The following is a 14,351-nucleotide window of genomic DNA, read 5'->3' on the forward strand; positions in this document are numbered from 1 at the left end:
CCAGAGGAGCTCAGGCTTAGCTGTGTGCAGCAGAGCATCATGTGATGAAAACCTGGGCTCACATTCCGTCTCTTGCCATGCATGTGTTGGCATTTGTGTGGTCTGTCTCCTGGCCCCAACTCAAGTTGTTGAGGTCAGGCTCATCTCCTTGGTCCCACTGGGAGGACCTGCATGTCCGACACAGGGACCTTTGCCTTGGGAGGGACTGAGAGGTGACTGGCATGGCCCCTCTGTTCCACCAGAGGAGACTTCCAAAGCAAGGGTCCCACTGCTCTTGACGCCAGAGTTGGGTGGGGGCTCAGGTCACGTAGAGGGCAGGAAATGGAGACCGGCTGGCCGCCCTGTTGTTTAATGTGCTGGTTGTGAGCAGCCTCTGGGCCTGGCCCCTCTGCCTGCTCAAGCTGGGTGGCTGCTTTGTTTCATGGTGACCGCCTTTCCTGTTCCTTCCGTCTTGTGGCGCTGCCTGCCTTCTCCTTTGCTCAGCTGCCTTTCATCGCTGTGCTGAGAGCCCCTCCCTTCGTGCCTCTCCTGGGCCTCAACCAGACTGGTGGGCCAGGCTACACCTGTGGGCCCCGGGCAGCTGCTGTGTGGGCCTGCTGGCCAGGGAGCCTGTGTCAACATCTCTCCTCCTTTGTGTTCCAGAGAGGATGCCATGAGGAAGGCTGGCGTGGCCCACAGTAAATCCAGCAAAGACATGGAGAGCCACGTGTTTCTGAAGGCCAAGACCCGGGTAAGGCCCTGGGGGGTGGTCCCCTGTGGGGACTCTGCTGGAGGGCAGGGTGCCAGGCCATGGGGATGGGGTGGCTGCTCACTGTTGGGTGGCACTCTGCGGGAAGATCCTGTGTCTGTGGTACAGGTGCAGGAGGGGATTGGGTGGGCATCCAGGATGCAGGCGCAGCCTCCGACCCCAGACCTTGCTGTTGGCACCCCCATTTATGGTCAGCTCCCGTGAATCCTGTAGGGCGCTCCCTCGGGCCCCGGTGGTTCCTGTGGACAGTGCTCTGAGTAAGGACTGCTCTGTCCTCAGGCTCAGCCCTCCTGGGGGGTCAGGGCCCTGACAGGTGGGCCTGGAAGGGTTCCTGTCCCCTTTTGTTAAATGATGCAGGTGATGCTCATGGAGGGTGAGGCCTTGGTGAGGACGAGGCTTGGGAATGTCACAGGTGGAGTGGTTGGGGCGAGTTTCTTGTGTGAGCTCTCACGTGAACTGGGCATTGCCATGGGCTTCATGTGACCACCTCCTGTCATCTGTGCGCTTGCCTTGGGGTAGAGCTGCTCGTAGAAATGAAGCAGAACAGGCACAAAGAAGCAAGCAGCTTGTCTGGGTTACCTGGCTCGTGCAGGGCGAGCTGTGTCTGCTGCACCAGCTCTGCTGAGCACTTGGTGCCCGAGTGTGGTGCTGGAGCTCTAAGCCCTACTGTGTCTCAAGAATCAAAAACGGACTTCCCTGGTGACGCAGTGGTTAAGAATCCGCCTGCAAGTGCAGGGGACACGGGTTCGAGCCCTGGTCTGGAAAGATCCCACATGCCGTGGAGCAACTAAGCCTGTGCGCCACAACTACTGAGCCTGTGCTCTAGAGCCTGCACACCGCAACACAACTGCTGAGCCTGTGTGCTGCAACTGCTGAAGCCCGTGCACCTAGAGCCTGTGCTCTGCGACAAGATAAGCCACCACAATGAGAAGCCCACGCATTGCAACAAAGAGTAGCCCCCACTCACCGCAACTAGAGAAAGCCCACACGCAGCAACGAAAACCCAACGCAGCCAAAAATAAATACATAAATAGATAATTTTTTTAAAAAAAAAGAAGAGAGAAAAAAAACAAAAGCAGATGCTATTTATGGTTGGATCCGGGTTTAGGTAAACCAATTGTCAAGACGTACAGAGGTCCGTTGGGGAAACATAGCCTGGTCTGAGTGTTTAGATGAGGTAAACATTTTCTGAAATGGAAAGGTGGAGATGACTGGCCGGAGAGCACAGCTTCCAAAACAGAAACCGTGTGTACAGCGTGGGCTTGGAGGTCAGAGCACACCAGCATGTGTTTGTGAGCACAAGTAGGTGGAGGACGAGCAGCAGAAGCCCGTGCACTGAGGGGGGCGGGCTTGTGCTGTGGACATAGAAAATGATAAGTGTTATATTCTTTTTTTATAACAACTTTATCGAGCTCAAATTCATATACTGTACAATTCACCCATTTAAAGTGTACAGTTCAGTGGTCTTTTAGGATCTTCACAGAGTTGTGCAACCATCACCACAATCCATTTTAGAGCATTTTCTTTTTTCTTTTTTTTTTCTTTTTTTTTCTTTTGGCCACACCTTGCAGCTTATGTGATCTCAGTTCCCCGACCAGAGATTGAACATGGGTCATGACAGTGAAAGCCTGGAGTCCTAACCACTTAGGCCCCCAGGGTACTCCCTAGAGCATTTTCTAAAGAATCTCTATACCTGTTAGCCAGCACTCCTCATTTTCCCTCAACCCTCAGTCCTAGGCAACCACTTATCTGCTTTCTGTTGCTATAGATTTGCTTATTTTGTACTTTTCATATAAATGCAATCATAAAATATGTTTCTGTGACTGGCTTCTTTCACTTAGCATAATATTTTTAATGTTCACCATGAACCATGTTGTAGCATGTACTTTATTCCTTTTTATTGCCAAATAATATTCCATTGTATGGATGTACCATATTTTATTTATCTATCACCAGTTTATGGACATCTGGAGTGTTTCCACTTTTTGGCTATTATAATAATGCTGCTATGAACATTTGTGTGCAAACTTTCCTGGGGACATATGTTTCCATTTCTCTTTCCTGTATACCTAGGAAAGGAACTGCTGAATCAGATGATAACTCTGTATTTAACCTTTTGAGGAACTGCCAGACTGTTTCAAAGCAGCTGCACCATTTTACATTCCCACTAGGAGTGTATGAGGTTCCAATTTCTCCATTCCTCATCAATACTTGTTACTGTTTTTTTTTTTTATTATAGCCATCATAGTGAGTGTGAAGTGGTATCTAATTGTGGTTTTGATTTGCATTCCCAGATGACTTACTGTGTTTATTGGTCATTTGTATATTTTCTTTGGAGAAATGTTTATTCAGATCCTTTGCCCATTTAAAAATTGAGTTGTTGGTCTTTTTATTGCTAGATTGTAAGAACTTGTTATAAATTTTAGATACAAGTCTCTTATTAGATACATAATTTGCAGATATTTGGGAGATAAGAAACTTGGTGAGGGCTTATTGAATTATTTCAACTTTCAAAATATACAACTTGTTGGTCCAGTATTATTTGTTGTCTATTGTTTTATAAGGAAATACCCCAAAATGTAGTGGCCTAGAGCAATGAGTTGGTATCTGTCCTGATTCTGTGGGTCAGGATTGGGGTGATTGGAACTGCCTGGCTGGCCATTCTTCTGGTTTCACTGGTGACCTCAGCGCAGCCACATTCATCTGGCAGCCACCTGGTGTCTCCAGCAGCATAGCCCGGGCTTCATTATGGCACAGCGGCTGGTTTCCAAGGCAGGGGATGTGGAAGCTGTCAGTCCCCTGAATTCCTAGAACATCACTGGGTCATAGCAAGTCCTAAGGCCAGTGTGGAGTCTGGGGAGGGAGTCGCCTCCACCTTCTCTGTGTACTGTGGCCTGTGCATCCAGGGAGGCCAGTGGTTGTTGGCTGCCATCTTGGAGACTGGCCACCACAGAGACCCTCCCAGCAGCTGGGGAATAAGCCTTCCATCCCGAGGGGGCGACTGGCAGCACAACAGCCCCCGTCACTGTCCTCTCCTCTCCTTACTGCAGCCCACACCACACCTTAGCAATTTCAGTTGCATTTCCTTTGGTCAGGCTGGTTCTAAATCCCTAACTTCAAGAGGAGGCCCTGACTATTTGGAAGAGAGGTATTTATAGAGAGGTCTGGGAAGTTTCCTATGTCATTTTTAGAGACAGACTTTCTGCTTGGACACTGCTGTCTGATGTCCAGCTTATTAGTCCTGCTCAAGCCCCACATGGAGCCTTGGGCCCCGTCGTGCGGCAAGACCTCTCCTCCAGGGTGGGGCTCCAGAGGGACTCTCCAGTCAGGTGGCAGCCGGGCACACTTGTTACCTGCCCCTCCCGCCTGAGACCCCATTAGAATGACTGTGAAAGAATGTAAAAGGTAGGACCCAGAGCAAAGAAAAGGATATGGAAGAGTGATTTCTCTGTTTTTAGACTCCAGGAGGGGCTGGGAGGCAGAGGAGGTCATGGAGAAGGGGCTAACCTTCTCTTGGAATCCTGGCAAGCAGGTGGGTCCAGAGGTATCCACCCTAAAGGAAACCGGATCACCCATGGGCACCTCAGGCTGCCTGGTATACATCCCGGGCAAGGAAGACCTTGAGCACTGTTGTCTAAAAGACCACCAGCTCCAGATTGCTTGGTTGGTGCATGCTTCCAGTGTGGTGTTAGCACCCAGAGTTAAAGCTCTTCCCATTCTGTCAGGGGCTGGCCCTGGGTCTAATGGCCAGGCCCCATTGCTCCCTCTAAAGTGATGTGATGTCCCCTTGCAAGGCCCGTGAAGCAGGTACAGTGCTGCTCTCCCCAGGTTGCAGACGAGGAGGCTCAGGCACACAGATGCCAGGTAACTTGCCCAGGAGGTCACACACCCTGGGGGTCTGGGGTCAGAGCCTACCCTCTTTGCTACTTGTGCTACTTCCCCCAATCTAGCAAAGCAAAAGACACCCAAACACCCACTTTAATTCTTAACACCTGAATTCCTGCAGGTGGGACTGCTCTCTGCCTCAAGGCAGAAACCACTTTCCCTGGGGGTGGTGGGTGGTATAATAATAGCAGCTCTAAGCACTCTGCAGATTCAGGAAGGTTTGGCATCTGCTGGATGAGAGCACAGCCAGGGATCCTGGGACCTCTGCGTTGGCACCTGCAGCGGCAGTGCATAGAGAGGCTTATTACAGCTGGGTGCATTGCTGAACATGTGCTTATCACTTGGTTGTTTTTATTTTATTTTTATTTTTTTAAATAAATTTATTTTATTTTATTTATTTTTGGCTGCGTTGGGTCTTCGTTGCTGCACGCGGGCTTTCTCTAGTTGTGGCAAGTGGGGGCTACTCTTCATTGCCATGTGCGGGCTTCTCATTGCATTGGCTTCTCCTGTTGCGGAGCATGGGGCTCTAGGCTCACGGGCTTCAGTATTTGTGGCACGTGGGCTCTAGAGCGCAGGCTCAGTAGTTGTGGCTCATGGGCCTAATTGCTCCGCAGCATGTGGGATCTTCCTGGATGAGGGCTCAAACCTGTGTGCCCTGCATTGGCAGGCAGATTCTTAACAACTGCACCACCAGGGAAGTCCCGTTTTTTTTAAAATTAAGCTTATGTGTTAAACACACATCAACTGTTTTGCACGTTGTATAGTATTATGCAGAAGTAGTGCATGTCTCTGGTTTACAGCTGTAACGCTGAGTCCCCACGGTGGGGGCCAAGGTGAAACCCAGGGACCAGGAAGCCGAGAGCATCAGAACTGGGAAGTGACCTGGAGGCTAATTAGAGGAGGGCTGAGGGGCACAAGCAGCTGCTGGAATAAGAGGGCAAGAGCACAGCCTGGGGAGAGCGGGAAGAGGCCGTGCACGTCTGATGAAGGAGACACTCTCCTACCTTTAGCCCTTTTTACAGACCTCACAAGCCCAGGGTTGGCCTTTTGACCGAAACCGAATACATCTTCTGCTATCTTTGTTTAATCAGGGACAGCTATTGGAGGAGAAAAGCGCAGTTGTGTACAGTGAAAACGGCAAACCCCATGAAAAGACTAGCATTTTCTGAACAACTGCTGAGACCTGCTAGAAAGACCTGGGTGTGGCCAGTTTTTACAGGTCCAGGGCTGTGCTCCTGCCCTCTGCTGTTTGCGGGGTGACAGCCAGGCCTCCTCCTGCACTACCCGGTGTCAGCATGCTTGCTTGGAGGCCTCCTCAGAAATTCTGCTTCTTTGGTTTTCAGTCGCTCCGTTTTCACTAGGATGTACTGAGGAGCTGAGAGAGTACAGACACTCCGTGTTGTCCTCATGACTTTCTCTAGTTCAGCTATGAAGAACACAAGGTGTGAGGCAAATCAGCGGTAGCATGGGGAGCTAGCTTTCTTTCTTTCTATCTTATTTAAACCGGGTAAGGAACCCACTGTCATTTGTTTTATTATTTATTTTTTGTATGTTTAAAATATTTTATAATGTATAAGGGTAAAATTTTAAAATACGTGAATCACACCACAATACTTACCAAAGGTCCCATGTTGCTGAGAACACTGACTCTGGAGCACCTGCTCTGGGAATTGATACATTTTTCGAATATGAGGAAAAGTTTCTAACAGACTTTGTAGAAACTGACAAAATGATACTAAGGAAACTCAAGGGACCCAGCATAGCCAAAACAATCTTGGAAAAGAACAAATGATGCTGGGACATCTGCTGGATTATCACACGTATGATATTGAGGTGGGACCCCAGTCTTATACCATATACCAACATTAACTCAAAATGGATCAAAGACCTATGAGCTAAAACTGTAAAACTTTTATTTTTTTATTTTTTATTTATTTTTGGCTGCATTGGATCTTCGTTGCTATGCACAGGCTTTCTCTAGTTGTGGTGAGCGAGGGCTACTCTTCGTTGGGGCGCGTGGGCTTCTCATCGCGGAGGCTTCTCGTTGCAGTGCACGGGCTCTAGGCGCGTGGGCTCAGTAGTTGTGGCTCGCAGGCTATAGAGCGCAGGCTCAGTAGTTGTGGTGCACGGGCTTAGTTGCTCCACGGCATGTGGGATCTTGCCGGACCAGGGCTGGAAGCTGTGTCCCCTGCATTTGCAGGCGGATTCTTTTTGTTTTGTTTTGGTGTTTTGGTTTTTTGTTTTTGTGGTACGCGGGCCTCTCCTGTTGCGGAGCACAGGCTCAGCGGCCATGGCTCACGGGCCCAGCTGCTCCGCGGCATGTGGGATCTTCCCGGACCGGGGCATGAACCCGTGTCCCCTGCATCGGCAGGCGGATTCTCAACCACTGCGCCACCAGGGAAGTCCTAAAACTAAAATGTTTAGAAGAAAATATAGACATGAATCTTTGTGACCTCAGATTAGGCAATGGTTTCTTACATGTGACACCAAAAGCACAAGCAACAGAAGAAAACATAGATTAATTTGACTTCATCAGAATTAAACACTCTTGTGCATCAAAGGATGCCATCAAGAGAGTAAAAAGACAGCCTATGGAATGGGAGAAAATATTTGCAAATCAAATATCTGATGATATCTAATGAGGGACTGGTATCAGAGTATATAAAGAACTGCAACTCAACAACAACAACAAAAGAAACCAAACAACCTAATTCAAAAATGGACAAAGAACTTGAATAGAAATTTTTCCAGAGAAGATATATTGGGTTGGCTAAAAAAGTTTGTTCGTTTTTTTCCGTTAGATGGCTCTAGTAACGCTTAGTTGTCTTTAACTTCACTCAAAACAATTTTGTTAGATTGTATTGTGACAGCTGTCATATCAGTGTGCATTAAAAAAACTTAACAATGGGCTTCCCTGGTGGCGCAGTGGTTGAGAATCCGCCTGCCAATGCAGGAGACACGGGTTCGTGCCCTGGTCCGGGAAGATCCCACATGCCGCGGAGCAACTAAGCCTGTGAGCCATGGCCGCTAGGCCTGCGCGTCCGGAGCCTGTGCTCCGCAACGGGAGAGGCCACAACAGTGAGAGGCCCGCATACCACAAAATAAATAAATAAATAAATAAATAAATAAATAAATAAATAAATAAATAAATAAATAAATAAAATAATTAAAAAACTTAACAAAATTGATGAATTTTGTGTAGCCATTTTAATATTGAAGATGGAAGAAAAACATTTTTAAAATTGTTTTATTATGCTTTACTACTTCAAGAAAGGTAAAAATGCAACTGAAATGCAAAAAAAGATTTGTGCAGTGTATGGAGAAGGTGCCGTGACTGATCAAATGTGTCAAAAGTGGTTTGCGAAGTTTCATGCTGGAGATTTCCCGCTGGACGATGCTCCACAGTCGGGTAGACCAGCTGAAGTTGATAGCGATCAAACTGAGACATTAATTGAGAACAAATCAATGTTATACCATGCAGGAGATAGCTGACATACTCAAAATATCCAAATCAAGCGTTGAAATCATTTGCATCAGCTTGGTTATGTTAATCGCTTTGATGTTTCAGTTCCACATAAGTTAAGCAAAAACAACCTTCTTGACCATATTTCCACATGTGATTCTCTATTTAAACGTAGCGAAAACGTTTTGTTTTTAAAATAAATTGCGACGGGATGAAAAGTGGATACTGTACAATAATGTAGAATGGAAGAGATCAGTGGGGCAAGAGAAATGAATCACCACCAACCACACCAAAGGCCGTTCTTCATCCAAAGAAGGTGATGTTGTATATATGGTGGGATTGGAAGGGAGTCCTGTATTATGAGCTACTTCTGGAAAACCAAACGATTAATTCCAACAAGTACTGCTTCCAATTAGACCAACTGAAAGCAGCACTCAATGAAAAGCATCCGGAATTAGTCAACAGAAAACGCATAATCTTCCATCAGGATAACGCCAGACCGCATGTTTCTTTGATGACCAGGCAAAAACTGTTACACCTTGGCTGGGAAGTTCTGATTCATCCGCCGTATTCACCAGACATTTGCACCTTTGGATTTACATTTATTTCAGTCTTTACAAAATTCTCTTAATGGAAAAAATTTCAATTCCCTGGAAGACTGTAAAAGACACCTAGAACTGTTCTTTGCTCAAAAAGATAAAAAGTTTTGAGGGACTTCCCTGGTGGTGCAGTGGTTAAGAATCCTCCCGCCAATGCAGGGGACATGGGTTCGATCTCTGGTCTGGGAAGATCCCACATGCCTCAGAGCAACTAAGTGCACGTGCCACAACTACTGAGCCTGAGCTCTAGAGCCTGCGCGCCAAACTGCTGAGCCTGCGTGCCACAACTACTGAAGCCTGCGCGCCCTAGAGCCTGCCTGCCGCAGCTACTGAACCCGCCTGCTGCAACTACTGAGGCCCGCGCGCCTCGAGCCTGTGCTCCGCAACAAGAGAAGCCACTGCAACGAGAAGCCCGCTCAATAAAGGGTAGCCCCCACTTGCCGCAACTAGAGAAAGCCTGCGTGCAGCAATGAAGAACCAATGCAGCCAAAAAATTTTTTAAAAAAAGTTTTGGGAAGATGGAATTATGAAGTTGCCTGAAAAATGGCAGAAAGTAGTGGAACAAAGTGGTGAATACATTGTTCAATAAAGTTCTTGGTGAAAGTAAAAAATGTGTCTTTATTTTTACTTAAAAACCAAAGGAACTATTTTGGCCAACCCAGTACAAATGGCCAAGAAGCACATGAAAGGATGCTCAATATCACTAGTCCTTAGGGAAAAGCGAATCGAAACCACAGTGAGATACAACGTCACACTCATGATGGCTATAGTAAAAAAAGATGATAAGTATTGGTGAGAAATTGGCACCTCATACATTGCTGGAAGGAATGTATAGTGGAGCAGCCACTGTGGAAAACAGTGTGGTGATTCCTCAGAAATTAAACAGAGTTACCATATATGCACAGAACTTGTGCAGAAATACTCATAGCATCACTCATAATAGCCAGAAAATGGAAACACCCAAATGTTTATCAGTTGATGAGTGGATAAAGAAAATGTGGTGTGTCTATATAATGGACTGAAGTACTGATACATGGTACAACACAGATGAACCTTGAAAACATCACGATAAGCGTAGTGAAATAGTCACAAGGGAGCATGTATTGTATGATGCATTTGTATAAAATGCCCAGAATAGGCCAATCTATAGAGGCAGTGTATTCGTTTCCTGTAGCTGCTGGACAAATTCCCACAGACTTGGAGGCTACAGTCTCTGGGCTCGTGGCTTTGGCCTCTTGGCCCAAGGCTCTCCCCGGTGGTCAAGTTTGCCGCCAGTAGTTTTACCAGCCTGTTTCCTGCCTGTTGACTTTGGGAGTCTGACACCCTTTTAAAATTTCATCCAGTCTCTCCCTTTTAGTCTAAACTGGCAGTGTTTCTGCTGGTATGATGCTCTAAACCGTGAATATGTGACATATTCATGCCATTAGACAGGAGGTTTCCCCACAGATGTTTCATCCCTGTAATTTCATCCCTATTCCTGGTGGTGTCTGTGAGACGACTGAGAGAATTCATCACATGCCTGATCTCTTTGGCACTAACATAGTCTGTGCAACCACACCCTCAGCCTTCTTTCCAGAGCACACATTCCTACAGTGAATCTCCTAATTTTAGTGTTTCTTTGTAATCTGAATAGCCTGGGAATTTCCGAAACCAAGTCCAGGTTCCTTTATGCTTAACGGTTCTTCCCTCAGTTTCTTTCTTTACTCCCAATTTCACTGTAAGCAGCAAGAAGAAAGCAGGCCAGGACTTCCTTTGTGGCGCAGTGGTTAAGAATCCACCTGCCAATGCAGGGGACACAGGTTTGAGCCCTGGTCCAGGAAGATCCCACATGCCTTGGAGCAACTAAGCCCGTGTGCCACAACTACTGAGCCTGTGCTCTAGAGCCCATGGGCCACAACTACTGAGCCCACGTGCCACAGCTACTGAAGCCCACGCGCTCTAAGGCCCATGCTCTGCAAAAAAGAGAAGCCACTGCAGTGAGAAGCCCACGCACCGCAACGAAGTGTAGCCCCTGCTCACCACAACTAGAGAAAGCCCGTGCACAGCAACGAAGACCCAACACAGCCAAAAATAAATAAATAAATAAATAATTTTTTTTAAAAAAAACAATAAAACTGAATAAATAAATGTAATAGAATTAATAGATAAGTAATAAACCTTTTGAATTTTGGAAAAAAAAAAAAAGAAGAGAGCAGGCCAGACCTTCCGCACTTTGTTTGGAAGTCTACTCAGCCAAATATCCAGGTTCATTGCTTACAAGGTCTGCCTTCCTCTCAACTAGGGTATGATTCAGCTAGACTTCCGGACACTGTATGACAGGGGTTCTCTGTGCTTTTGTTTCCAATCACACGTTCCTCTTTCCCCTGAGCCCTCACCAGAAATACATTTAACATCACCTGTTCCCCAGCATTCTGTTCCTGATGACATCTGTATTCTCTAAGATGACATGAGCTTTCTGACCAGCTCCTTTTCTTCCTTTGAGTCCTCAGTAGCGGAGTGTTTACCATGCGTGTTCCCACCAACAGCATTCCCTGTGGCCTGGCTCCTTCTTGCCTGCCCCTTATTTCTTGTGAACCAGGTGTTCAATCAAAAGAGCACAGTATGCAGGGGTCTTCTTAGCAAGAAGGCATTGGAGGTGGTGCCTCATATTTGTATATATTGTATATATTTCTGGGTGTCTTGATTTTCCCACAAGGCCACAGTTGATCAGGAGTTGGGAGAGTGACAGTCTGACTCTTTTATGAAATTTCCCATCCACTTATCGGCTGATGATTCCATCATTTAACTGGGCATTGCAAACTGGTACTTGTCCTGAATTCTGGCTTTTCTTCCACATTTATTAGATGGAATTGTCTTGCCAGGAAAGGTTTTCTTTCATCCACCAGTGCTACTTGGTTGCTTGAAACACAGCCTGTTCGGGACCATCAGGAGTACTGACTGTCTTGTGGAATTGCTGTCCTTGGTACCCAGGGGCAAGTGCCGGGGCCTGGGGGTGGGGTGAGGCTGCTTCTCCTCCTGTGAGTGATGTTGTGAGCATGGCTGTGCATCAAGCAAGTTTCAGGCCTTTGCAGCCGTTCATTTTGATGCGTCCCCAGTGGCTGCTCACAGGCACATTCCTGACCCCTTGGAGCCCCTGTCACAACCCCTTAGTCTTTTGTAGCTTGCTTGCATCTTGGCCCAGAATCAGCTGTTGCTCTAAGGAGCCCTGGTTCCTTTTCAAGGGTGAAATGGTACTTGGGGCTTGCAGTGTAGGCATGGGGCTGCTCACGGCTTCTGCACTTTTTTGTGAAGAGAACTAAGGAGTCATATGTTTTTGAAACAACAACCTCAAAACCCCATAATTTCACATTGATATTTCCAATTACAGGGTTTTACTTTTATTTTAAACATGTATCTGTTCTCTTTTGTGAATATCTTGGTTTCTAATGTCATTGGCATAATTACTCTAAAATACTTTCAGAATAAACGGACCAATATTAGCACTAATATTAGTAGCAAATAACAAAATGTGGAATGAAGTTTAAAATTTCTTTACAGCTCTTTGTGTACTTAAAATGTACCCCTTCCCCTAAGGACATACGGTTTTTTGTTTTGTTTGCTTTTTGTTTTTTAAAATGATCAGTCAAAAGAACTCTTTTCCCTATGATTCTGACACCAACTTGATATCAGCTCATATGTTTGGTTGGTTTTGCATTTTTAGGAATTGTACTTTTTCTTTCTTCTAATTTTTGGCTGCGTTGGGTCTTTGTTGCAGTACGCAGGCTTTCTCTAGTTGTGGTGAGCAGGGGTTACTCTTTGTCGCGGTGCGCGGGCTTCTCATTGTGGTGGCTTCTCATTGTGGAGCGTGGGCTCTAGGCGCACGGGCTCAGTAGTTGTGGCTCGCGGGCTCTAGAGTGCAGGCTCAGTAGTTGTGGCGCACGGACTTAGTTGCTCCACGGCATGTGGGATCTTCCCAGACCAGGGCTCAAACCCATTCTTAACCACTCTACTACCAGGAAAGTCCCTGTACTTTTTTCTTTTGATTTGGCTTTGTCTTCAATTTGGTAAAAGATTATATACTTCCAGTGTGAAAGCTGTATAACAAGGTGGGAAGTTTCATTTCCGGGCCACTTCCTGATACCTCTGGGGATTTAACTGTTGATCTGCAGCATTTCTTTTTGCAGATATAAAGCAAATAAACATATTCAGATTCCCCGAGTCTTATACAAAAGGTATAACAGTGTAGCATCTAGTGTGTGGCCTGTGGCATCTTACCTGGAGCATGTGTGTCCTTCCTACTGCTCCCTCCACATCCATGAGGGGATTCATCCTCCACCTTTGCTGTCAGGCCCTCATGCAAGACTTGTATAGGTTAGACAAAGTGTATAAACTGCAAGAATCTTTTTTCCCACATTTCTGTCTTCTCACCTGCAAACCAGCCTGCTAGTAGTACCTGTCTCACTGGGCAGTTGGAAGAATTGAGTGTGTTAATCATTTGTAATGCATTCAGAGCTGTGCCTAGCCCAGAGTCAGTGCGGTGTGTGAGCTGTCACTGCTGTGGTCTGGCTGTACCCAGCCTGGATGCTTGTATTTTTGCTGTCAGGAGGGGGAGATGATAAAAATGGAGTGAAGATAAGGGAGATACACGCTTCTCGGACCATTTCTGGAACTGTCCTGGAGCGGGAGTGCCTTGGAGCAGAAGAGGGGTCATAACCTCTCTGTCTGCATGGAGGCTGGGAACTCTCACGCTCAGGGAAGCCAGTCTAGACATAGAGTAAGGCAGCCACCCTGGGCAGTCAGAGGGGGATCAGATCAGCAGGCCTGAAGCGCTCTACCCTCAACGTGCTAGGTGATGTATTTACCCACAGGAGTGCCCCTTGGTGGCAGTGTGACTGACCACTCCCTGTGCCCGCTTCTCCTGTCAGGTGATTGCTGCCCTCCTCCGTCCCCTTCAGGCCTCCTCATGCTGGTCTGGTCCCCAGAGCCTCTGCTGCACTGGGCTGTGGGCACCCTCAGTGGGTGCAGACCATGGGTGCCTTGTGCCCACCTGGCTCCAAGCACTCGGTCCTGGTTCTGTGCCAAGGGCTTTGGGGACATGCTCCTGAGCCCCATTTACTGTATCTTGTGTTGGAATAAAATATCTGGTTGCTGGTTTTGTTTTGTTTTGTTTTGTTTTGTTTTGTTTTTTTATAACTGAAGTATAATTGATTTACAATGTTGTGTTTTTTCCTGTACGGAAAAGTGATTCAGTTATACATATGTATATTTTCTATTATGGTTTATCACAGGATATTGAATATAGTTCCCTGTGCTATACCTTGTTGTTTATACATTCTATATATAATAGTTTGCATCTGCTAACCCCAAACTCCCGGTCCATCCCTCCCCTAGCAACCCCACCCCCGGCAACCACAACTCTGTTCTCTATGTCCATGAGTCTGTTTCTGTTTCATAGATAAGTTCATTTATCATATCTTAGATTCCACATATAAGTAATACCATATGGTATTTGTCTGACTTACTTCACTTAGTATAACAATCTCTGGGTCCATCCATGTTGCTGCAAATGGCATTATTTCATTCTTTTTTATGACTGAGTAATATTCCATTGTATATATACATACTACATGCTCTTTATCCATTCATCTGTCAGTGGACACTTAGGTGCTTCCATGTC

At 46.5% G+C, this 14,351-nt stretch overlaps 1 protein-coding gene across 4 annotated transcripts in view; it reads left to right on the plus strand.

Annotated features, from left to right (window-relative positions):
* Positions 1-14,351, plus strand: part of MED15 (mediator complex subunit 15) — a 62,787-nt gene that overhangs the window by 25,134 nt on the left and 23,302 nt on the right. For all 4 annotated transcript variants that reach the window (XM_059041135.2, XM_059041134.2, XM_059041132.2 and 1 more), the window contains exon 2: positions 643-730. In XM_059041135.2, coding sequence (XP_058897118.1) covers positions 643-730 — 88 coding nt within the window. The remainder of the gene's footprint in view (positions 1-642; positions 731-14,351) is intronic.

The sequence above is a fragment of the Kogia breviceps genome, chromosome 15, assembly GCF_026419965.1.
Source record: "Kogia breviceps isolate mKogBre1 chromosome 15, mKogBre1 haplotype 1, whole genome shotgun sequence".
NCBI lineage: Eukaryota > Metazoa > Chordata > Mammalia > Artiodactyla > Physeteridae > Kogia > Kogia breviceps.